The sequence below is a fragment of the Schistocerca piceifrons genome, chromosome X (assembly GCF_021461385.2).
Source record: "Schistocerca piceifrons isolate TAMUIC-IGC-003096 chromosome X, iqSchPice1.1, whole genome shotgun sequence".
In the NCBI taxonomy this organism is placed as follows: Eukaryota; Metazoa; Arthropoda; class Insecta; order Orthoptera; family Acrididae; genus Schistocerca; species Schistocerca piceifrons.
In genome coordinates this window covers 470,017,410-470,044,051 of record NC_060149.1, presented here as the reverse complement: position 1 = coordinate 470,044,051, position 26,642 = coordinate 470,017,410, and the positions used below count along the sequence as shown (strand labels likewise).

The 26,642-nt window shown below is 45.5% G+C and overlaps 1 protein-coding gene across 1 annotated transcript in view; it reads right to left on the bottom strand.

The window, feature by feature from the left end:
* LOC124722430 (tachykinin-like peptides receptor 99D) overlaps positions 1–6,308 on the bottom strand; it is a 650,670-nt gene extending 644,362 nt beyond the window's left edge. Inside the window, exon 1 of the mRNA XM_047247593.1 lies at positions 5,906–6,308. Coding sequence (XP_047103549.1) covers positions 5,906–6,308 — 403 coding nt within the window. The remainder of the gene's footprint in view (positions 1–5,905) is intronic.
* Positions 6,309–26,642: the final 20,334 nt, after the last annotated feature.

The following is a 26,642-nucleotide window of genomic DNA, read 5'->3' as shown; positions in this document are numbered from 1 at the left end:
TAGTATCATACTGGCCCCCGGCCTGCTGTGCGGTTTATTACACTTAATCACTTTGGACAGCCAAGCCGAGAGCATTCGTTCTCGACGATTCTCAGGGTATGAGACTGGGCTGTGCTAAGAAGTGTTCGTTCAGCTGATAAACGTATTCTGGCTGGCCAGATGATTTGTCAAAAGAGCTCTGACGCGTTACAGATTCAGAATATGCCGCAGAGTTGAGGGGAAACGTCGAGCACAGTTTTCTAGCTTTCCCCATGGCCTGTGATGCTTGCGAGGGCAGTTGGTTTTACTGAAGTGACGTCAGGAGGACGTAAGACACAGCTTGAAGTTTTTTCAGAAATGTTGGTAAATAACTGAGATTATTTGTCTTTAACGTTTTACTTCTTCTGACGTGAGATTTTGTTACAAGTAAACAATTACACCCGTGGTCAACCTATATAACTTGGATTGGTTGCCGAGGTTCTTCGCAGGAATAAGGCTGCAGTCATTTCCTTTCTGACTAGAAAGAGGAACATCGTCTGTGGACTTGGTGCTGAACGCATCGGTACTCCAGAGACTTCGTTCTCAACTTCGGAAGACTTCATTAGCCGAGTGGGGTCTAATGCTGAGTTCTCGGCAGTGCATTTCTAGTGACGTACTTGATGGCAGCCAGACACGGTGTCAACAATCTGCCAATCTGCTCATATCCGACCGCCGATAGTGGTTAGCGTAGCTTGCAGCTACAGTTTTTTACGTGCATCGCGAACTAGTAGTTCAGAGTCTCTTTTCTACGTTTGTCAGCATATCCTCAGTTGCATGGGCTTCTTCGTTTTTCCAGACAGACGAACAATCACTGCAACTGATGCGTGCACTGGCTGACATAATTTTCATAAAGTGAGTTATGTGATTAAGAACTAACCGAGTAACATCACCAACCGATAGCTCACTTACCTATTTCTCATAGTTAATATTCTATGTTTCCGATTCTTGTGATTTCATTATTGATTTATGTTCTTGTTCATCCTGCCAACTTTTTTTAATAAACTAAAATACTTCACTTAAACCACGTTTTCGATTCGAGTAGACATTGCCTCCCTGATCGCATTGCTTCCTTTACATACGGAACACTGTAGACCAAGAAAATCGGAAAACTAAATTCTCTCGTTTACTGGCATCAGCCGTTTCATGACAACCGCTTGTTGCTTTCCTGTTTAGCGTCCCCTGTTGACGTCATCCTCCAGTCCATGAGCCGTACGACCAGGCGGCGTTATGTCTGGGCAGGCCTTAAGCAGCCTCCGGTCGTCGCTTGACTCTCCGGTCAATTTATCACAGAATGTTGCCGGTTGCCCATCAGTTTTAATCACAAAAAAGTGAGGCACGTTGCATCGGAAAGAAGTTGACGAAAATCTATGCCCCATGTAGGAATTCAGACATACGTTTCGGTAACATCATCTCACAGAGCTCAGCACAATCAGAAACTGGGACCGCACAAAGTAACCGTAGTGCATCGACGACCAATGCAAATGCTGTTGCTCGACGTCAGTACTGAAAATAGCTGTTGATGTTTATGTACGAAGCACAAGCTGATCCAGAATATTTCTTTCTTACAACGGTGGCAGTATTCATTGCTGCGGAGTGCGTGAACCTGTAGAATAGCTGACGTTAGAGTCCTCGAAAGTCTCCTATTTACATCAAATGTTTCTGCATGTCGTGAAGACGCAAGCATGGTGTGGAATTAGAGTAGCACTAACTATTACACCCATTTTTTCCACCAAACAATATCTTCTTGTAGACGTATGAACAATACAATCCTTTTTTAAAGAAATTTCAACTAACGAAATGACCTACAGGTCAGTGCAAGAGTGAATGTTGCCTGTGGGTCGTTGACATGTTGAAATGTTTTTGATTATTGAGTGATTCGAATATTTGACATAAATTTTTGCATTGCACCAGGTCTGTTTGGGATGCAGGAGAGGTGCTGTTAAGTGTGTAATGTAATTTTCGAAATATTAGCGAGCAGTCAACAACCTGCTCTCTTCATAATAGCTCATTCATTGTCATCCAGATATATATTTGCTATTCGTGTTTCTCTGATAATTAGAAAATAATTTTTAAATCCTTTTTAACGGGATGTGATGCATTGCAGTCTTTCTCTTACTAGAAAGATATTCGTCCGTTATCCACAAAGACCACATATGCTCCTATTATATCGCAAAACATGAACTAAGATATGAAGATTGGAAGCACACTGATGTTTGTTAGATATGTAAGTTTAGTACACGGTACGTCCTCCTAGTAAACAAACATTAGATTTTAAACTGAGAAGACGAATTATATAAAAAGTTGCAACAATATATCAGTGGAAGTACGTTAAATATTTTGTCGTTATGCAATGGGAAACTACAATATTTCGCCACAGTTACTTATCAAGTCTCATACTGGTCACTATCATTTATCTCCAAATAGGTTGTGGTGGTCCTAGTGACTAAAATGTAGGGATATTACTAGTAACCTACAGAATATGTGTACACTTGGTTTAACTGAAGCTTCTAGTAAAGCATTTGGTTTTACTCTTTGCTGTCAGTGTTTCTTCCGTGACTATATTACTTTCGTAAAATAAAGGGCAACCGCATTTAGTCACAATCGTGATTTTATTTCAATGCATGATGCATTTCGAGCCCTGGAGGCATATCAGATACTTTAAGAGTTGGTCGAGCTGCTTGAATTAGTACTGTTCCGTAACTATTTTCTTTTAATGATAAAATCCACCAAATAGGTAGACGTCTTACCTATTTGTAACAACATGTCAATCTTCCTAGCTACAGGGTGTCCAGAAAAGGACTCCCTGATTTCAAAATTAAATATCTCGAAAACAAAGATCGACAGAGGAATGCAGTAAACGGTTTGTTTATTGTGAAAGCTGTAAGAAGTTTATACAGCAGTTTGAAATAATAGTTACAAAAGCTGCTAACAGATGGCGCTGTAATCGCCATACGTAATGCCTAGTATAAATAGTCATCCGAAGCCCAGAGCGATCAGTTCCACTATTGAAACGTGAAAGGAGGTTAGCGTACCGAAGGAATAGATTAAAACCATGTACGCCATTGAACAACGCGTTTTTCAGGTGCTAGAGTACCACAGGTTAGAAGAGAGTCCTACGGCAACAAGGCGAAGTTTTCAAGCAAGATTTAATGTTCCAAAAGGACCCGATGCGAAAACCATTCGTACGCTCTTCGCAAAATTTCAACAAACAGGCAGCGTAACAGATGATCTAGTGGAGCATGTTGGCCGCAAGCAACCGCAGTTACGCCTGAAAATATCGCCACAGTTTCTAGAATTATTCAGCGAAATCAATGTCATCCGTACGTAGAATTGCTTCTGAGACTGGTTTGAAGCGTTCCAGCACGCAGAAAATACTGAGAAAGAGCCTACACATGTTTCCATTCAAAATTCAGGCGCACCAGGCCATACCCGTACGAGCTGTGCAACAAAGGGTTGCCTTTGCTAATCAGATGCTCACAATGATTGATAGTGAAGGATTTGGTGTTGGCTGCATCTGGTTTACAGATGAAGCACGCTTACACCTGAATGGATACATGAATAAGCAGAACTGGCGATTTTGGGGTTCCGAAAAGCCATATTGGTGTGAAGCTAAACCCCTGTATTCTCCTAAAGTTACTGTGTGCGCTGCAGTATGCAGCAGAGGCATTATTGGCCCATTTCTCATTCGAGAAACAGTCACTGGTGCACGTTACGTTGCAATTTTGGAACAATTTGTCGCCACACAGCAAGTGTTAGAGGATCGACCAGGTACTGAATGGTTTATGCAAGATGGAGCCCGACCACATCGGAACGAACAACTGTTTCGTTTTCTTGAGGAATACTTCGGGAATCGAGTCATTGCTGTGGAATATCCCCAATTTACTGGTGCAGGCATGGATTGGCCTCCATATTCACCGGATTTGACTCCCTGTGACTTTTTTCTGTGGGGCACATTGAAAGACATGGTCTACCCAAAGCATCCCGCCACGCTGGACGAGCTTGAATTGGCGCTCTCTGTAGCATGTTGAGACTCTACGAAATGTGATGGCGAATTTCATTCTTCTTTGCGCCACCTCTGTAGTGCCAGTGATGAACATTTTGGAAACACTGTGATGTGATTGTTTGCAAAGATTGTTTTCATACGATTATTTCACTTATGTATGCTGATATGAGCTGTACTGCGTACAGCGCCATCTGTTAGCAGCTTTTGTAACTATTATTTCAAACTGCTGTATAAACTTCTTACAGCTTTCACAATAAACATACTGTTTACTGCATTCCGCTATCGATCTTTGTTTTCGAGATATTTAATTCTGAAATCAGGGAGCGATTTTCTGGACGCCCTGTAAAATGTTCATCAACCGCTTAGAATATAAATTTTTTGAAGGGAAAAAATAAATTTCCCGAAAAAAATTATGTGTCACGGAAGATATGTGGATGACTTTTATTCCTATCTCATGGCACAAAAGATTATCTTGATTAGCTTCTTACATATTTCAGTTCACTTCACAATAAAACAAAATTTAAGGTTGAATAAGGAACCCTTTAGTCCATAAATTCCGTAGAACTCACAGTTGTTAATGAACGACAGTAACATAATTTTTACCTTTACAGGAGACCAACCTACACAGTAAGTGAATCATCACACCATATGCATTTAGATCCACGGTGAACAGGGCTCACGCCTTACCTTTGAAAGCTGTAAGAAGTTTATACAGCAGTTTGAAATAATAGTTACAAAAGCTGCTAACAGATGGCGCTGTAATCGCCATACGTAATGCCTAGTATAAATAGTGATCCGAAGCCCAGAGCGATCAGTTCACGCGACGGACGCATTACGAGTTGCGATGTCGAGGCGAAAGGACGTGTTTGACGATCGAGCGAAGGGTGTGGCGGATCGCTGTCCGGCGGGGTCAGCTCAGGCGACTGAGTTGCTCCCGTCGGCGGCCCCATCCGGCGCGCGAGGGAGCAGCGGTCCTCCACAGGCAGGGCCTGCTGCTGCGCGCCGCCCTGATGAGGACGGTTTCGTCACCCCTGCCAGGCGGCACACGGCAAGGGCGGCTGCCCTACAGCCTGCGCTGCCGCTGCCGACCGCCAACGCCTTCCAGGACGCGTCTGATGACGTCCCGGACGACGCCGGGGTTCCGCCCCGGTCTGCAGCGCCGCGCCCCCCACCGATTGTGGTCCAATGGGACGGCCCTTATAAGCCGTTCGAGCAGAAGATCACTCGGGTGGCGCCCACTGCCAGCGTCAGGACTGCCGGCAATGATCTCTACCGGCTCTCCATGACGTCTGTCGAGGACTACCGTGTAGTCATGGATGTCATCTGCAAAGATGGCCTCCATTGCTACACCCACCCATCGGAACCGCTCAAGCTGTTGAAGGTGGTGTTCCGCCGCCTCCCACTCCAGTTTGGGGCGGACTACCTACGAGAAGAACTGGAGGACATGGGCTTCGGCATCCGTCACACGCACCCACCGCCCCATGCCGCTGTACCAGGTCGTTCTTGTTGCCTACCTGGCGAATCGCAAGATCTTCCAGGTGTGGCGGGTTGGGCGGGTCGACGTAGAAGTGGAGCCGCTGCGGGCCAAAGGCAGGAGGGCCCAATGCTTCTCTTGCCAGCGGCTCGACCATGTGTCTCGGTACTGTTCGATGCCGCCCCGCTGCGTCAAGTGCGGGGCCCAGCATCAGAGCAAGGAATGCCCGCTCCCGCGAGAGGATAAACCGACGTGCTGCAACAGCAGTGGCGCGCACGTCGCGAGCTACCGCGGATGTCCGGCCTTCCAGCGTGGCCGACATCAGCGCCGTGGCCCGGCTGCCCCTCCCGCAAGGTACAGCCTGGTACCAGCTTCGCTGATGCCGCCAAGGGGGGGGGGGGGGGGCCCGCCCCCTCCTCTCAGCGGCCCGCTGCCTCCGATGGCGCTGCGCCGCAGCAGCCTGCCTCGTCCGATGCGGCTGCTGCCCCTGCACCCTCGCCTCCCGCACCAGTTACCGCCCTCCGCCGGCGCCGCCGCCGACCGCGGCGTGCCGCGGCGGAACGTCCAGCCCCTGATGCCCCGCAACGGCGGTCTGCCCCTCGGGCTGTGCCCCCGCCAACGCCGCCTCCTGCGGTCCCGCCGCAGCCTTCTGTTCCTGCCTTGGAGGCCGCCCCAGGGGCCCCCACGGCTCCCGATGCGGCTGAGCTCCGTACGCTCCTGCGTTCGTTGAGCCAGCTGCTCGAGCAGCTCCCGGTGCTCGTCAGCGCCGTCACGTCCGCCCTCCAGGCCGGCGTTGTTCCTGCGGACCGCCATGGAAAATGAGCATATCCATGGGCTCACCGTGTGCGGTTTCAACGCCCGCGGCTTGGTTCCCCATCAAGGGGAATTCCGCCAGTTCCTCCGGGATGAGGCGATAGACGTTTGTCTCGTCTGCGAGACGATTCTGAAACCTGGTGTGGCCGTCGGGGTGGCGAACTATCGCTGCTACCGTACCGACTGGTCCACCCATGGCGGAGGCACCGCCTTCTATGTGAAGGCTTCGCTGAAGCACCATGCCGTCCTGCTGCCGCCTCTCACTGCCGTGGAGGCCACTGGGGTGGCTATCACCACCACGGTGGGGGTCATTACCTTAATCGCCGTCTACAGGCCCCCGAGGGGCCACCTCCTGGAGGCCAACCTTGATGCCCTGCTGACGCTGCGTGGGAAACTGTTCATTGCGGGTGACTTGCAACGCCAAGAGCCCGCAGTGGAACTCTCGAGTCACCAACGTCAGCGGGCGGCGCCTTCTTCGCATCACACAGCGTCTTGGCGCTGTCGTCCTGGGTCCTTTTGACCACACCTTCTTCCCCATCCGAGGCCAGTCCGACGTGCTCGACGTCGCAGTCCTGAAAGGCGTCGGGCACTTTACGTCAGCTACTGTCCGCTGCGCCCTGTCCTCCGACCACCTTCCGGTGGTCTACGACATGGACGTCGTCGGCGCCTCCCTACCGCCCGACCGCCGTACCTTCCGCGGCATTGACGAGGCCCACTTTCAGGCTGATCCGCTCGGCCGATTCGACGGTGCTCCGGATCCTGCCCTGGAGGGGGCTGATGCTGCACTGCGTCTCCCCGCCACCCACGGCGGCCTCGCGAGATGTCCAGGCAGCTTCCGCCGCACATCTTGGAGGCTATAACGGCCAAAAACCGTCTCTTCCGTGAGTGGCAGCTCACTCGCCAGCCTGCGACCAAGCGCCGCCTCAATCGGGCGCGGCGCGAAATCCGGGCCGCTATCGACCAACACTGCAACCGTGACTGGGCTGGCCTTGTGGTCACCCTGACCACGACTGATGGGAGTGCCTGGCGGACCGCCAAGCGCTTCCTCCGCCGCCATCAGCCTGTTCCTCCGCTCCACGTCGGCGGCGAGGTTGTCTGTGCCCCGGATGCCAAGGCCAACGCCCTCGCCGACGTGTTCGCCGACAACTTCCGCCCGGTCGCGGACGTCTCCGATGCCGACCACGTCCGTCTCATGGAGGACTGCCTGCCGGTTTTCCTCGCCGCCAGGGCTGCTGACGACGTGATCGCACCCATCACCGCCGATGAGGTTGGCCTCCAGCTCCGCCGCCTCAACCTCAAGAAGGCGGGTGGCTCCGATGGTGTCACGAACCGCCTCCTGCGGTTATTGCCGCCGGCACTCCATCAACCACTGGCCGACACATTCAACTGCATTCTCCGCTCCGGGATCTTCCCTTCGGCGTGGAAACACGCGGAAGTGGTGGCTATCCCCAAGGCCGGCAGGATCCGCGTCGGGTGGAGCACTACCGGCCGATCAGCCTGCTCCCGTCTCTCTCCAAGATCTTTGAGAGACTGTACGTGGAGCGGCTGTGGCGCCACGTCACTGCCGAAGGGCTCCTTCCAGCGGAGCAGTTCGGATTCCGGCGGGGCCACTCGACCACGCACCAGCTCTTACGCCTGGTGGAACTGGCGATGCGGGCGCTGGAGTCGCGGGAGTACCTTGGGCCGGTACTCCTAGACGTCTCCAAAGCGTTCGACTATGTGTGGCACGAGCGCCTCGTGTACAAGCTCCTTGTACATGGGGTCCCGACGTCCCACGCCTTTCTGCTGCGGTCCTACCTCGCGGGCCGCACCTTCCACGTCCGGGCCGCCGGCGGCACCTCCACCGACCGGCCGATTCGTGCAGGGGTACCGCAGGGGTCGGTTCTCGGCCACCTGCTGTACACCTTGTACACCGCTGACGCACCGCGGGTGGCGCGCGTGGAGTTGGCTCTTTATGCCGACGACACTGCGTTGTTCACCCGCAGCCTGAACGTGGTCGCGATGTGCCGCCGGCTTCAACTAGCTTGCGACGTCCTGGGGGTGTGGTCCACCAAGTGGCGTCTCAAATTTAACCCCGCCAAGAGCCAGGCGCTCGTCTTCACTCGGAGACGGCTGCCTCCTGCCCTCCCGCCTGTCTCTATCTCGGGAGGCCCCATCCCGTGGTCACCAGCCGGCCAATACCTCGGTGTGACGCTGGACAGGCATCTCACCTGGCTGCCGCACATCCGTGACATCAGGGGGCGGGCGATTGGGCGTCTCCGGGCGCTCTACCCGCTGCTGAACCCCACATCCACCCTCCCCCCTCGGCACGGCCTGACCGTGTACTTGGCCCTCGTCCGGCCGGTACTCGAGTACGCCGCCGTCGTGTGGGGCAATGCCGCTCCGTCGCACGTTGCGATGCTCCAGCGTGTCCAGAATCGGGCACTGCGACTCGCACTCCACAAGCCGCCTCGTTACTCCACGCGGCTGCTTCATGAGGAAGCTGGCGTCCCATTACTGCGGGATCGCATCAGGCAGTCCGCCAGGGTGTTTTATGCTTCTGCTGAACACTCTGGCAGTCGTCTTATACGCGGACTGGGACACCAAGTCCACCGCAGGCCGACCACGCGTTGGCCTGATCTGCTGCAGGATTAGTTTTTTCCGCAGCCCTTATGACGCTTTTGACGCAGCGTCCGCCCCCGCGCGGCCGCTCACATAGGCCAATCCTAACAGTGAGGCCAACCGATAAATCTTGAGGTCCGCACAGGAACAGCAGCTTCGCTGCTTAGCCTGTCTCCCTCCTGGTAGATGAAACCAGAGACTTACAGTGCAGTGCAGTGCAGAGCGATCAGTTCCACTATTGAAACGTGAAAGAAGGTTAGCGTACCGAAGGAATAGATTAAAACCATGTACGCCATTGAACAACGCGTTTTTCTGGTGCTAGAGTACCACAGGTTAGAAGAGAGTCCTACGGCAACAAGGCGAAGTTTTCAAGCACGATTTAATGTTCCAAAAGGACCCGATGCGAAAACCATTCGTACGCTCTTCGCAATATTTCAACCAACAGGCAGCGTAACAGATGATCTAGTGGGGCATGTTGGCCGCAAGCAACCGCAGTTACGCCTGAAAATATCGCCACAGTTTCTAGAATTATTCAGCGAAATTCAATGTCATCCGTACGTAGAATTGCTTCTGAGACTGGTTTGAAGCGTTCCAGCACGCAGAAAATACAGAGAAAGAGCCTACACATGCTTCCATTCAAAATTCAGGCGGACCAGGCCATACCCGTACGAGCTGTGTAACAATGAATAATGCGCATTTAGAAAAAGGAATTGAAAGTAATGCAACAAAATACACACCAACATCATTAACAGAAGCTTGACAAAAATAACAACTGACACAGCACATTTCATCATAATCAATACTTACTAGGCAGAAAAAATTGCTAACTTATTTAGAAACACCAATATGAAAATGTCACTTTCCACAAACCACGAACTTGGACACCACTTATCTCATGCGGAAACACAAACACCCCAGCAACAGAACATAGTGGAACGTATAAATTACAGTGTAACAGCTGACCTGCATTTTACTTGAGAAAAACAGGTAGAACATTCCACTCCCGTTACAAAGTAGGCACTGATGTTTTTAGACTTAAATCTTTTGACACATCCACAACAGTCAAACTTAACAGGGACGGACTAAGCGACATCCACAATAGCCTAACTGTACTCCATACAAAAAGCCATGGTAATAAACTTTATCTGCTGGAACAATTAGCAATAATGTTACACAAAGAAAATTTTACTGAAAATATGTTGAACGAACAAACAGAAATTAGCAGCCATAACTTTTTCAGTAATTTTAAGAATTAATTTTTTCCTATAGAAAGAAATATTTAATAGTGCAACCATTTGATAATATGAACGATATTTGACATATTCGCACATATCAGTTTTGCGGATAACATCCTGTAGAAATAATAATATAATGTCTTTGTATCTCTTTTGCAATAATAACACCTGTGTATTTGCAGAAATGCAGCAGCTTTACATCTGAAATTCTTCGACTTGTTTTCTCTTGCGTTTGACAATATGTAAATACACTCCTGGAAATGGAAAAAAGAACACATTGACACCGGTGTGTCAGACCCACCATACTTGCTCCGGACACTGCGAGAGGGCTGTACAAGCAATGATCACATGCACGGCACAGCGGACACACCAGGAACCGCGGTGTTGGCCGTCGAATGGCGCTAGCTGCGCAGCATTTGTGCACCGCCGCCGTCAGTGTCAGCCAGTTTGCCGTGGCATACGGAGCTCCATCGCAGTCTTTAACACTGGTAGCATGCCGCGACAGCGTGGACGTGAACCGTATGTGCAGTTGACGGACTTCGAGCGAGGGCGTATAGTGGGCATGCGGGAGGCCGGGTGGACGTACCGCTGAATTGCTCAACACGTGGGGCGTGAGGTCTCCACAGTACATCGATGTTGTCGCCAGTGGTCGGCGGAAGGTGCACGTGCCCGTCGACCTGGGACCGGACCGCAGCGACGCACGGATGCACGGCAAGACCGTAGGATCCTACGCAGTACCGTAGGGGACCGCACCGCCACTTCCCAGCAAATTAGGGACACTGTTGCTCCTGGGGTATCGGCGAGGACCATTCGCAACCGTCTCCATGAAGCTGGGCTACGGTCCCGCACACCGTTAGGCCGTCTTCCGCTCACGCCCCAACATCGTGCAGCCCGCCTCCAGTGGTGTCGCGACAGGCGTGAATGGAGGGACGAATGGAGACGTGTCGTCTTCAGCGATGAGAGTCGCTTCTGCCTTGGTGCCAATGATGGTCGTATGCGTGTTTGGCGCCGTGCAGGTGAGCGCCACAATGAGGACTGCATACGACCGAGGCACACAGGGCCAACACCCGGCATCATGGTGTGGGGAGCGATCTCCTACACTGGCCGTACACCACTGGTGATCGTCGATGGGACACTGAATAGTGCACGGTACATCCAAACCGTCATCGAACCCATCGTCCTACCATTCCTAGACCGGCAAGGGAACTTGCTGTTCCAACAGGACAATGCACGTCCACATGTATCCCGTGCCACCCAACGTGCTCTAGAAGGAGTAAGTCAACTACCCTGGCCAGCAAGATCTCCGGATCTGTCCCCCATTGAGCATGTTTGGGACTGGATGAAGCGTCGTCTCACGCGGTCTGCACGTCCAGCACGAACGCTGGTCCAACTGAGGTGCCAGGTGGAAATGGCATGGCAAGCCGTTCCACAGGACTACATCCAGCATCTCTACGATCGTCCCCATTGGAGAATAGCAGCCTACATTGCTGCGAAAGGTGGATATACACTGTACTAGTGCCGACATTGTGCATGCTCTGTTGCCTGTGTCTATGTGCCTGTGGTTCTGTCAGTGTGATCATGTGATGTATCTGACCCCAGGAATGTGTCAATAAAGTTTCCCCTTCCTGGGACAATGAATTCACGGTGTTCTTATTTCAATTTCCAGGAGTGTACATATTCACAACGTGCCCGCTTTTAATATGCCACTGTAGTTCTGCCACGGCAAGAATTTACCTAAACCTGGAAAAATAATCGATGTGGACTGTCAATGCGCCTAAGATGAGCTCCCAGGCCTCGAACTGCATCGTGCATTGAAATTAAATCACAATAGTGACTTAAGGCGACTGTTCCTTTTTTATAAAAAAAATGTTGTTGACTGCTTTTATATAATCTCACATAGCCTACTTCAGACCCATTTTCCAATAATGTATCTGGCTACCATCTCTCTTTACGCATGACATAAAACTCAAGGTCACGTAATCAGATCGACTTTATTTTTCTACAGTCCCGCAAAACCTGTGACGAAAGCTCTCGCAGAATGTAGCATCATGTAGGGGTAGTACAGATAAAATATAAGTTTTGTTATAGATGTAACACTGGGCTAGTAAATCTCTGAATAGAACCTTAAGGGTGTAGGATTGTAACGGAACCTTCTCCTCTGCCATTACTTTTCCTCAATAGTAGTTGTCCATACCAGTATTATTCTTCGAATTTTGGACAGGTCAATATTATCTTAGTCGCTTTTCTCAAACTTTCATATAATTTTATATACAGTATGTTATATTTCAAGCTAAAGTCTATAAAAAGGAATTACTTTATAAAATATTTTAGTTTCAATGTTATAACCGATCAGTACTAGTTCTGAATGTACAGTTAAAACAATTATTTTAGAAACATTTGAAATTACGCATTATTTGCGGACTTAAAGTTTCTATTATTGATCACGCAAGCCTGTACTGTTTACTATATTTATTTCTGGATTCATTTATGGAATAATAATCGAAATTAATAATGTAAGGAAAACTAGTAGAAACTCATTTGTTAAGAAACATTGTAAACATTTTGGTATATTGTTATTTCCGCAGAGTGTGAGAGTCGTAAGCTGTCCCCTGATGTGATCCGATGTATGTTTTTATAATAGGTGCGAACAATGTAATTTCGAGAGTGAGATTTCACTCCGTAGCGGAATGTGCGCTGATATGAAACTTTCTGGCAGAGTAAAACAGTGTGCCGGACAGAGACTCGAACTCGGGCCCTTTGCCCTTAGCGGGCAAGTGATCTACCAAATGAGCGACCCAAGCACGACCCACGCACCGTCCTCACAGCTGTTCAAATGCCAATACCTCGTCTCCCACCTTCCAAACTTCACAGAAGCTCTTCTACGAATCTAGCACTCCTGGGAAAAAGGATACTGCGGAGACATGGCTTATGGCCCGAGTTTGAGTCTCGGTCCGGGACGCAATTTTAATCTGCCAGGAAGTTTCAATGTAATTTTGGCATTGTTCATGTGAAAAATCAAAATACTGTATGATGTACTAAGATGTGAGAAAATCAGTGGAAAGTACGTTTACGTAAAAAATTCTGCAACAACAATCTTCCAATTTATTTAGTTCAAACCAGCCGTGAGGACCTGATGTTAGATTTTCAGCTTCAAGAATCATATCCTTAGACAAGAAGAACTGGAACCATCTCAACATGACAAGCTAAGTAAACCTGAAAGTTTATTGTTATCTTCGCTCCTCTCAAATCTTCATAAAAGACTTATTAATTACATGGACTGGGCATTGTTTAATGTGGACAATAAATGGACGAAGGCAGATTACAGGATTCCGCAGAGATTTGGGCTACAGTTGACGTATCTCAATAGTGTAACAGGAAAATTCCCTTCGAATGCCTCCAACAAGAGAACAAAATATTTCGTTAACCAATACTTTTAAGTTTCTACACTAAACTCAAATTATTGCACAGCTTAGTTCCTAGTACACACTGAGAATAAGTGAAACGTTTTGTTGGTAAATATGTTGTTTAATTTACATCTGAAGTATCGGATATCATCTCTTCTTGACATATCACAAGGAGTTTTCCACAAATTAACAGCAGTTATCAATCATTAAGTTATTTAGAGTTACTTCATTCAGTAGTATTCTCACCGTTGTCATAAGACAAGGGCATGTTGTAATGACAGTTCGGTAACTTTAAGTTAGCGAAGTTTCAACTACAGTACCGTCGCACAGTGAAGATGACACAAATGTATGAAAAATCAAATGAGCTTTTTGACTAGACTGAAGTCTTTAAGGATATAGGGTCAACGTGTAGGAAACATCATCTGAGAAGTTAGTTTTGATTGTATCTTAGGGTTGTAATAGACAGTTACTGCTCATGATATTCATTTATTACTTTGTGGATAAAGTCAAAATATTCATGGTAAATACCATTTATACTTTAGTCGGTGCATATTGGCTGCCATACTGAATAATTCTATGAATATCGGTGTCCTTATACTTCATGCAAGCTATAGGTGTAGTTTCATTTGTTCCAGAGTATGACAAACCATTTCTTTTACTTTTTTCTAATCGTTTTGAGTAATGTTAGTGGTGAGTCAACAGATGCTCATATTGTGACACTATATATTGGGTAAGAAGACCAAATCCAAGTAGCTCGATGCATCAATGATATATTTATTTAGTATTTGGCTAATATGCATCAACTTTAGTGTATTTTCGAATCCTACCTGATGTACAGAGGATACCACCATTATATACAAATGCCTTTTTGCTAGTTCTCTGGAAATTTTATCGTAGCTGATGCCACTCAGTGAAGCGTATCTTTATGTTTCTTTAATTTTTCTTCGGAATAAATACTGAATGAGATAATATCGTAGATAAAGTTGGAATCCTTAAGCATATTATGCCTGGAAATTAGTCTCACTATATCAGTATTCAGTTAACGGTAAAATGAATATTTATTTTCCTTAGTGACATAACAAATTGTTATAATAATTAAAACTGATATATGCATAATTGATTTAATGGTGAATGAATTGATACCAGGGCTTTCACTGAATTTCAGTAAGCGTTTAAATACGTTTTACTACGTTAAGTACTTAGTCATTCGATCCTCAGGTTATTTTTATTCTCGCTAGAAGCATTTTAGCAAGATTTAGCTCTGCTGTAAGAACGGCTTCATACTTATATTTAGACGCCTACTTCCTATTCTCTCAGAATAATTACAATGTAGGTAACGTACTCGTAGAAACAACCGGGACATCACTGCTTCACAAAGAAAAATTAGGGGCATGAGTTCTTATCAAATTGGTAACACTTAAAACCAAAGTGACCTCTTTCAGGAGATTTAGAATGATTTACAGACATTGTAACTATGAAATTGCTGTATTACGTATCGTCTGTTAGTAGGCATTTCACCTTATTGTTTACTCTACTTTGAATAAATAGATGACATTACGATTAAAACAAAAACTGTAAGTTCTACTTATCGTTTTATTTCATCTTTAATAAACACAGAAATGTGAAATCTGCTGCTATTTTTGAATTGCACACACACACACACACACACACACACACACATACATGCACGCATGCATAAGTAGCAAAATATTTCGAACAAAACCAGAATACGTTGCTCATAGAATTAAATTTGTCTGCGTGAAACTAAAACGTATGATATGTGTTAATAAGTTAATGGAACCAGCTCCATGTCTGAGGACTATTAGAGCTGGCATTTACAATCGAAATCAGGGGTAAAGAGCTAATAAATCGCACTCATCTTGCAACATGTGCATTCAAAGCAAAGACAGTTTACCGTCCAGTAGCCTTATGAAGACGAACGTTTTTTAACATATGAGACAACGGTAACTCAGTATCAAATCCGAAATAGTAGTTTGGTTCAACCCATCTAACTGAATGAATAGATGACTGCTCACCACTACAGCCACACCAATTTCGTTAATGGCCTCATTTCCGTTTCGGCAATCGCGCCTTTTTCACTGAACCTGGCAATTATCCCCACAAGTGCCATAAAGGCGTCTCCCCTCATTTTTACGAGTAGTCACGCCGCAATTCACCGCTCCGTCCCTTTCTCAATTGTCAATAGTCGCTCCGCAATAAGCCTTGTTACTCAGGATATTGGCTGTGTGCTAAGCCCTATAGAACTGCGCAGAGGGTACAATTTTAACTACTTTATCGGCGCGGTACTGAATACTGGCACTGATTAGCACTGTTTTACTGAACGGTTAATTTATAAGTTTCGGTAAATGATACTCCGTGATACAAGAGGAAGTGGATCAGAGAGGAATTCAATTTCTAACTGGCACATGCCGGACTTCGTGCTTACCGAAAACTTCCTTGGCACTGCAGTTTTCTCTATAGCTGGTATTTCAATAAAGTCCTTGGTTTGACGAGGGAGGAATGCCGTGGTGTTATTGAGGATAGTAAGAAGAGATTATGTAAGAAATTCCTGTATTCATTACACTGATCCATTAGCTCAGCGCTTGTCTGTGAAACAGTGAGAAAGATTTCCAGAATGCACAGTAGGTTACCAAAAGCCACTACGGCGAAAGAGGGGTGACTCTGAACGATACATCGTCCATACAATGCCGTAGAATTCAACCAAGTCAATTCCTAGTGTCAGCTCGGAACCAGTATCCCATAAGTGCCGTGTGACTGTGGACAGGGGTGAGTTTGGTATCTGGGCCTTCTACTGCATATTCTCCATGTTCGCGCTGGGTTCACCATTGTCTAAGGCTTGTGTTACTGGTCACATTAACGAAGAAGCCTGGTTAACGTGCTGCATAAATCTTGAAAGTAAGGAAATTCTTCTAAAATTTTTGATAGAATACGGCAGACAGGACAATATCCAAACGCATGGAGGGAGGCAGTATTGGTCCCCCTTTTCAGACCACAGAAGGACCTAAGATGCCTGAGTGGTTACCAAAGCATCACCTGACCTACCTGAACGTGTAAGAATTTGAGCATATGACAAACCATCGCCTGGACAGGTTCTAGCGATATATAAGCTTCTTATCTGCTTTCAGTGTGGATCCAAGCTGTATCGATCTATCATTAATAATCTGACCCTGGTGCAGACAGCTACACAGCTGCCTTTGCTACGGTGACAACATCTAACAGGCCAGTCATCTGTCACAGAAACGTCATATTACACTACCTGGAGGAACAATTTATTGGACAGCTCAATCAAAACTGCCGCCTTGGGCACCTAGCCCACACTATCCATCCTATCCTAAAGTTTCTTTATGTAGCAAATTTTGGAAGCTCTGATTGACAGATATGAACAGATGATGTCCCTCGAGACAAAATTTTAATAGTGCCTGTTTCTGCCTTTGGGGTATATTGTATAGTATCCATGCTATGGAGCTCTCTGTCTTCTTCATTACTTTGCACCCTTTTGCATCTATTCCAGACCTAAAACAGCTATTCGCTAGCTGCAGTCTACAAATGAAATGTTATGAGAGCGCGCCGCTCATGCTGACATTAAATTTTCTGCGGATAAAGGCATCGGTTCTAGGCGCTTCAGTCTGGAACCGGCGACTGCTACGGTCGCTACGTGTGTGTGATGTCCTTAGGTTAGTTAGGTTTAAGTAGTTCTAAGTTCTAGGGGACTGATGATCTCAGATGATAAGTCCCATAGTGCTCAGAGCCATTTTGATAAAGGCATTTGTGTTAAACAAAACCGTTCTCCTCTTATTTTTACTTATCTTTATGTGCAGATAACGGATATCTTCAAATCTTTTAAACATCCAGTGAAGTTTCTGTAACTGATATTTTATACAAAGATGTTGTGGGTACAATCCGTTAACAATCAGAAGACAAAGTATATCGAACACTTGAGCCCGTTGAGCCCTAGGACTTGCTACATAGTCTCTAATGGCAATAACACCTGCCTTGCGTTGTAGTGTTATAGCGTGCTAGAATAAATTGTTACTGCTAGTGGCGGTGCTCATAATTGTTAAGCGTGACCAGCTGTACGTCCGTGTTACGCAACGGAGTTGAAGAAGGGCCTTTACATACCGTCGCTTTTGATGATTCCATACCTTAGCTGGTACTAATGGAACCGTCATAGGAACACTTTGTCGATAAATCCGTCTTTGTTAGCCATGAAGACAAATGCAAAAGAAGCCCATCGAAAGAAGAAACCTGATTTAGAGAAGGTTTTGATATACAAAGCGAAATCAGTACATCAGTACAGCCTAGCCAAGTAAATTCAATGTTAGTTATTTTTCGTAAATAAGAGATTACTGCGCGTAATTCTGTCACTGACGTAAACATCCGAAAATATTTATGACACTAAAGGAAAAATAAATAAATAAAATGAAATTAAAATAAAAATCCAACAGTGTCATCTATTGCTTCTTTGCGGTACTACGCCGTCACTAAGGCAAACATCCACACTGCCAAACTGAGCAGACTCCTGAAGTTTTAAATTACGATATCTTTTCCATCCATGATCCGATTTTGATGAAATGAAGCATATACGTTGCCCCAAGCAACGCTAATATTACATGTGAGAACCGTATGAAAATTTGTCAAGATATTTAGGAGATAAGCATATTCAAACAGTTAATCAGATCGATATGACGATTTTACAGTTTTATTATTAGTATAGACTGTAAGTATCTAGTAGGAACATCCTACAGTTTCGATTATTTGTGTATTTATTGGTAGCTTTTGTTTTTGTCCTACTTCATCTTTGCCTTATGGAAAGCATGTGGCCTGCATGTTCTTTATGCTTCCACCTGGAACCCCAGAAGACAAACATTTTAGTACTATCGGTACTAGCTGCAATCCTGCAGAGAGCCCTTGATAATCTCTTTATTTCCCCATGTATTCAACCTATACAGAAACCGTTACAGTATTTTAAATACTGTAAGTCCAGTTTACTGAAGCTCATTTGGGAATTGTAGAACTCTTAGGCTATCCAACAGCGCAGGACATCACTCTTACTGAAAGCGCCAATGATATCGACTGTAACTTAAGTGGTGCTTAGTCTTTGTTGTTTTCATTGTCGCTAATATTAGCGTCAGCACAAAATAACTCAGCCACTACCTGCGCAGACAGGATTATAAGTGGGGGGGGGGGGGGGTCACCATACGAATGGCGAGGGTTTCGCTCGAAGAGACCACACGAATGGCGAGGTGCAGTTCTAAATTTGAAGCTTACGCAAAATACAAAACTTCTATGGTACAGGAAGCGATTCGGCAAACGATAGTGTTAACAAATTATGTCGGTACGATCAACAATTCAGCAATGCAGTAGTCCCTGAATAGAGTAACGAATAAGAAAATCAGCGCCTGGACCAATGAGATTGCCGCTTCTAACAGACGTAGTACACAGTTCAACAGGTGACAACAAACGAAGACGGTCATCCCTTCAAATGAAAGCAGCAGACTGGACCCGGGCTGGGAACGAGAGTAAGTTTCTGTGCATGGGCCAAGTTATTTTACGCGCGATCTCCCTTCTCTAGTCACCAACTTAATCTTCCGAATGCGAAAATATTTTGTTGAGCCCAACCTACATAGGTAGGAATGATCATCAAAATAAAATAAGAGAAATCAGAGCTCGAACAGATAGGTTTAGGTGTTCGCTTTTCCCGCGTGCTGTTCGGGAGTGGAATGGTAGGGAGATAGTATGATTGTGGTTCGATGAACCCTCTGCCAAGCACTTAAATGTCAATTGCAGAGTAATCGTGTAGATGTAGATGTAGCGTAAACGTGAATGTTCATATTGTAACACATAATGTTTTAGCACCAAATCTTTGACGAAGTCCCTTCAACTGTTATTATAGTCGAATTAGCCTCGAAAAACGTGGAAAGAGACACGCAGGTCTTACATTTGACAAGTTTATGTGGATAACCCTATTAGTCACGTTCACTTAGACGTGCAGAAAACTCTGGCATACTTCATAGTTTCAGGAAGTTTACTTTTAAATACAGGTTTAAAATGAAGAGAAATTTATTCTCCTGAGCTTTCCCTCTGACCAGAAATCGCTGGTAATTACGCCACGTGTTTCGGTTTCCCACTTACATTTTTGTCAAAGTCCTATTCGAAAACATCTTAAAAATCACTTGCACCATCTCTTCGGGGTATAATTTGCCTGTGTGCATTGTAAGAAGTTAGTGATAACATGTGACGTCATGTAGACACGCTGGTCAGGAAGAGTCTGACAAGACTGTAACGGTGTTTCAGAGAAGTGTGTCCTGAGAAATAACGGTTGAGAGAAAAATTCGAATCGTTGCCCTGTTTCCGAGCCAACTGGTATTGAACGTATCGAATCAGGCCGTTGCGCGTGCCCATTCAAGCGATAAAATTAGTGTCAGCTGTTCTCACAGCGTAGATGATAGCACACGAGACTGCTCAGCCTTTGGCTCGGGTTCAATTCTTACTACAGCCCCTTTTCAAATATAGTATCGGTTACTTGTTCAGTTTTAGGAAACTAAACGAAGTACACGTTTGGCGACACCATCTCTGGTGGGCCGTTATAATTTGCACGTGAATAATTCTCAAAACAACTTGCCTTGCAACGCCATTATAACTTTTTCACACCGTTTCTGACCAACTTCTATGTTTTCTGGTAAACGGTTGAGGTTAGCACAAGCTACGCTAACCGTACAAAACCTTAGTGATCTTTTTAACAGAGAGTTCTGATCGTATTAGAGAGCGGTAAAGTGTGTGGAACTTGTGTGATGTGTGCTTCTGCTGCTGACGTAAGCCATGGTAGTGACATGATGGGTGTATCACTCAGTTATAATGAAATGATTACGTAGACCGACATGGATATGTAAAAATGGCACAAAGGAGCTACCATGTTAGGACGTTCCCACGTCAACATGATGAATGCCAATCACCAGTTGGTTGATGTATCAACCAAGATGGTCATACCCGTGTGAAAGGTGTGGTGTAAAAATGACATTCACGTGAAATGCCGCAAGGAGTGGTCTTAAAATGTTCTTAACCGCCAGTGATAGCTGACGCCATGTCAATAACAATACGTTCAGTCCCGACTGTTATTGCACCTGTCAATCAACGCAGATGTATCTCAGTTTAAGAGAGAACATCGCGGAGATAGCTGCAAGCAGTTAACATTATAAATCGGGTACCTCGCAAAAGGCAGTTTCCCACCGTGGGTCATAAAGATGCGTGTCTGTAGTGAGCCAAGCAACACAGAAACTGGACAGTACCAGTCAGGAGGAGCTATAGTGTGCTCAGACGAGATGCGATGTTGCTTCTTTTTCAAATAATGTAATGCATCGAGTTCACCTATTATTTCAGTTCCCAGTATGTGCATCGTGTAATTGAGAGTAGAACTGGCGCTGTGATGTTTTGCTGCGTTGTCCGTATCATGACTTGGAACCACGCACTCAGGGTAGTGTAAATACGATGTACGAAGTTTATTTCAAAAACTAAGGGTGGGCAAATGTGTCCCTCTTTGGTGAGTTTTCATGATGCGTGTGCTGTGTACAAAGCCATTACACTAGCTGACTACAGCCATAATCACAAGGCTGCACACATATGTCACTGTCCTGACCGACTCACCGCGACTGCCCGGCTAAACCACCTGATCGTAATTCTACATCTACATCTACATTTATACTCCGCAAGCCACCCAACGGTGTGTGGAGGAGGACACTTTAGGTGCCACTGTCATTACCTCCCTTTCCTGTTCCAGTCGCGTATGGTTCGCGGGAAGAACGACTGTCTGAAAGCCTCCGTGCGCGCTCTAATCTCTCTAATTTTACAATCGTGATCTCCTCGGGAGGTATAAGTAGGGGGAAGCAATATATTCGATACCTCATCCAGAAACGCACCCTCTCGAAACTTGGCGAGCAAGCTACACCGCGATGCAGAGCGCCTCTCTTGCAGACTCTGCCACTTGAGTTTGTTAAACATCCCCGTAACGCTATCACGGTTACCAAATAACCCTGTGACGAAACGCGCCTCTCTTCTTTGGATCTTCTCTGTCTCCTCCGTCAGACCGATCTGGTACGGATCCCACACTGATGAGCAATACTCAAGTATAGGTCGAACGAGTGTTTTGTAAGCCACCTCCTTTGTTGATGGACTACATTTTCTAAGCACTCTCCCAATGAATCTCAACCTGGTACCCGCCTTACCAACAATTAATTTTATATGATCATTCCACTTCAAATCATTCCGCACGCATACTCCCAGATATTTTACAGAAGTAACTGCTACCAGTGTTTATTCCGCTATCATATAATCATACAATAAAGGATACTTCTTTCTATGTATTCGCAATACATTACATTCAATTGAAAACATCTTGGAATCAGCTGAAACGCATGAACCTATAGCCCCAGTATTTCATAGTTCTATGGGATCGAGTCATAAGTGAGTTAGTAAGTTCTGCGGGATACAGAATACGTGAAGAAACTTGTGGACTCTCTTCATCGCCGGATGAAGGCCATTATCAAGGTTGGAGGTCGTGTTACACGGCATTAGCGTGATCCTGAGGCTGATCAGTTGTTTGTTCACTGCTGTTACTTAGGCTATATGAGCGTCTCACCTGGCTCTCTTCACTTCTTAGGATTCCTTTTTATTACCGGCATCTCTGTTTCGATACATGCTGAAACTATCATCACAGGTGCTGTTTAATCTCTGATGACGGGAAACTGATAGCGTTTGCCATACTTCACAGGTTCATAACAACTCTGTATAACGCAAGTAAAGGAAATCCCGTAGTTAAATCCCATTGTGACGTATAAATTTGAAAACTGGCTCCAACTTGCCTACAACGTTCCTCTGCAACGGTACAAAAACATGGTACTATGCGGCGTCATTCTCGGGCTCGACAACGCTTCATACAGCGAAGTGTCTTGCGGAATAAAGGCCACAGCTCAATTATTCATGTGACCTGTACGGTAGGTTAATGAAGTCACAATGGCACGAAATTGCAGAAGAAGTCTGACCAACACCACGTTGGCCGTGTAACACAATGGTAAGGTCGTCACACCCTCTCTTACCCACATTCTAAACATTATTCTTTTTCCTTTGAGATGGAGTTCAAAATGGAAACACCCGGCATCTAAATCAAACGGTTTTCTTATGGATGGCCAAGGAAAAGATTTCAGACACACTGTTGCTCAGAATCGACACGAAAAGGCCTTATGGGTTGGCATTATGGACGCGAATGAAACCTCACCTTCCCTTGGGGCCTTCATTCCCGCAGATTTCGTCGACGAAAACGACAGTTCTCAGTGCAGTTAGTAACCGGAAAAGTTCTTGACATCCTCTGATGCTGCTGACAGCCTCGGATGTTTGAAGCCCTCCTAAGGAAATTACGGGTCTGCATTTACACTGAAAGTGATCGCGGTCCAGCGCAATTGCAATATTTGCTCTTCTGGTCAGGGTGGATCCACTAGGGACCATTCAAAATCATTCGATGAAATTTGAAAGTGATCCGAAGCAGCAAAGTGTGCTTAACCTTTTTCCCCTCCTGCTTCACACACTACTGTGGCGTACACACAGAGGGTTGCAATATTGACACATACATGAATAAAACGACAAAGGGCCCCATTCAGACCTCCCAGTTTCGCAACACCCTCGATGGCACACGCCCATATCTATTGAGCATTTTAAAAATGTGCTTCTAGGCGCTCAGTCCGGAACCGCGCGACTGCTACGGTCGCAGGTTCGAATCCTGCCTCGGGCATGGATGTGTGTGATGTCCTTAGGTTAGTTAGGTTTAAGTAGTTCTAAGTTCTAGGGGGCTGATGACCTCAGATGTTAAGTCCCATAGTGCTCAGAGCCATTTGAACCATTTTTTTTTAAAAAATGTGCCTTTACAAAGAAAAGATGCATAGTAGACCAAGGGGCCTGCAGGCAGGCAGCCACTTGACACAATTCCAATGTCACTTGCCTGTGACACCTTGAACCTACCATCACGTCAAATGAAGTTCTGGTATTTTTTCGCATGTGTCGAAACCTTGCTGTTTGTAGCGACGTCGAGCGCGAATGTGACTTCCCAGGAAGCCAGGCTTTTGCACCTTTACATAGGAAGGTTTCAGGCGCCTTTTAGCCAAATTTCAAACTTATACGTCGCAATAGGAGCCATTTATGGGATTTCGAGAAAGTGATTCTTTAATTTTACTGCGCAGTATATACTGATCTCCACACTCTTTTTGTCTTTCGTCAGAACCCGATGAATAACATTCTTCTGGACTCTGAACTGTAACGCGTTCTTTTACGGTTCTACTATGATAAAATAATGACTCAGCGTTTAATATTATCCATCTTTTAGGTGGGAGGTAGTAGTTGATATAACAACTGTTAGGGTTCAATCGCTTTATTCGCATTTAACAGAGATCAACAACGCGTTTCGAGAGTCTGTGAAATCATTATCAAGCTCTTAACACCCACCACATATGGTTAAAACACGAAACTGTTACACAACATTTGCATTGTTCCTGAAATAATATAAAATAAAAACACAGTGTATGACGGGGAGGACACAAAGTACTATTTGTCTGAGTTGTTTTGCCGTGCAGGCAATGAGAGCACCAAATGTTTCTCTGTAACAGTTGTGAGTTCGGTTGTGGATTACTTGAGTGAATATATCTGTCAGTAATACTGATAAATAATAAAAATAAAGTTAACAACTGCTCTAGTTTTAGACATAGTGCCAGAAGGACTATTCACTGAAAATCGCAACGCATCCCGCTTTGGCCTAGTAGTTTTCTACACTTAAACAAAAGAAATGGAAAACAACAAGTAGATAATTACACTCATTCCTTTTGACTCCGACACTACGAACACACACAGTAATGACAAATAGAGAAGTGATTAACGGACGTGGTCGCCGCCCACCTTTCAGGTGACAATCGCAGCAGACTGTGCAGCGCCTTCAGTAAACTAGATCCTGACTAACGCTGGCAGAACATTTAACCTATCTTCTAACGTAGACTACTAGAATGTCGAGCAAGTGACAAGGGATTTCACCAAACACCTCGCTCGTGTACCACTTCTTGTAAGATCACATTAAATATAAGTAACTGATGGTGTCATGTTCAATAAGCATAGCGAGGAAGCGTTTAACAAAAATCTAATATTCTATAGGTACTACAGAAGAGAAATAATCGTTTTGGTTGCCATTGTATTAACATTATTTATCTGTTCAGTAAATACATTTTTTTATAATATGCGGGAAGAGAAGAGGACATTTATTTAAAAATTAAAAGAATTCCAGAATACAATGTCATAGGTATCCATGTGTAATACTGAAGCAGAACATGTAAGTGTTTTCAGTCTAATGACCGCTGCTCTTTCTCTCTCGTGTGTGTTTATACGTGTGTGTGTGTGTGTGTGTGTGTGTGTGTGTGTGTGTGTGTGTGTGTGTGTATGTGTGTACATGCATGTGTTTAGTTTACAAAGGTAGTTTACAGGTAGAACATACGATACGCAATAGAAAGTGTCAGATGCTGGTATTATGGGAAATATCACTCCTTATTTGCAAATTATCTCGACCAACATATTTACAGGCCACCCTGTATAAAAGGAGGGATGAAAGTAACCAAAGTAAACAATAAATTACACCTTCTAAACTCACAAGAAATTTGTCATGTACAAAAAAACCAAACCAAAAATAAAACATTTTTGAATAACCAATTGCACATGACACAAGACATACTATTCACATTAACAGACGGCACATGAACAGATACTCATCACGATCGTATCACTCTTCCCATTAATTTTCCCTAATCCCCTCCAAATAGCTTCTACACCAAAATTACAAATGTTAAAGCCACTACATCTCTTTACTACTCCTTGGCAGCTACTTTTTTTTCAGATCAATTTTCTGCAACCCCCTCCGCAACTAGACAAAGTCCCACCCTCCCAAATGTCTTAAACTAATCTTAATATCTCAGAGAAAAATTAAACGCATTCATGTACAAACAAACACACACACACACACACACACACACACAAAGAGGGAGAGAGAGAGAGAGAGAGACAGTTGTTAGCCTGGCCACAACACTTTCGTCACAAAAAAAGAAGGGAATGTCAAGTGAACTCGCATTTAATACAAGCTTACAATTCTCAAAAATATATACAATTAGTTCGAATCCAGTACTGGTTTTCAACTGCATTTATCTTACGGTATATGAAAACTATGAAACAAAACGATGGCGGTGTGCAAATATGTCAGCCGGCCGGAGTGGCCGAGCGGTTCTAGCGCTACAGTCTGGAACCGCACGACCGCTACGGTCGCAAGTTCGAATCCTGCCTCGGGCATGGATGTGTGTGATCTCCTTAGGTTAGTTAGGTTTAAGTAGTTCTAAGTTCTAGGGGACTGATGACCACAGCAGTTAAGTCCCATAGTGCTCAGAGCCATTTGAACCATTGTTTTTTTTATATGTCAGTGTTTGATGAGTGAAGTGACAGTATTATCTCTAACGCAGAATTCGTCGGAAAAACGATTAACTGTATTAAATGATTTACACTCCTGGAAATTGAAATAAGAACATCGTGAATTCATTGTCCCAGGAAGGGGAAACTTTATTGACACATTCCTGGGGTCAGATACATCACATGATCACACTGACAGAACCACAGGCACATAGACACAGGCAACAGAGCATGCACAATGTCGGCACTAGTACAGTGTATATCCACCTTTCGCAGCAATGCAGGCTGCTATTCTCCCATGGAGACGATCGTAGAGATGCTGGATGTAGTCCTGTGGAACGGCTTGCCATGCCATTTCCACCTGGCGCCTCAGTTGGACCAGCGTTCGTGCTGGACGTGTAGACCGCGTGAGACGACGCTTCATCCAGTCCCAAACATGCTCAATGGGGGACAGATCCGGAGATCTTGCTGGCCAGGGTAGTTGACTTACACCTTCTAGAGCACGTTGGGTGGCACGCGATACATGCGGACGTGCATTGTCCTGTTGGAACAGCAAGTTCCCTTGCCGGTCTAGGAATGGTAGAACGATGGGTTCGATG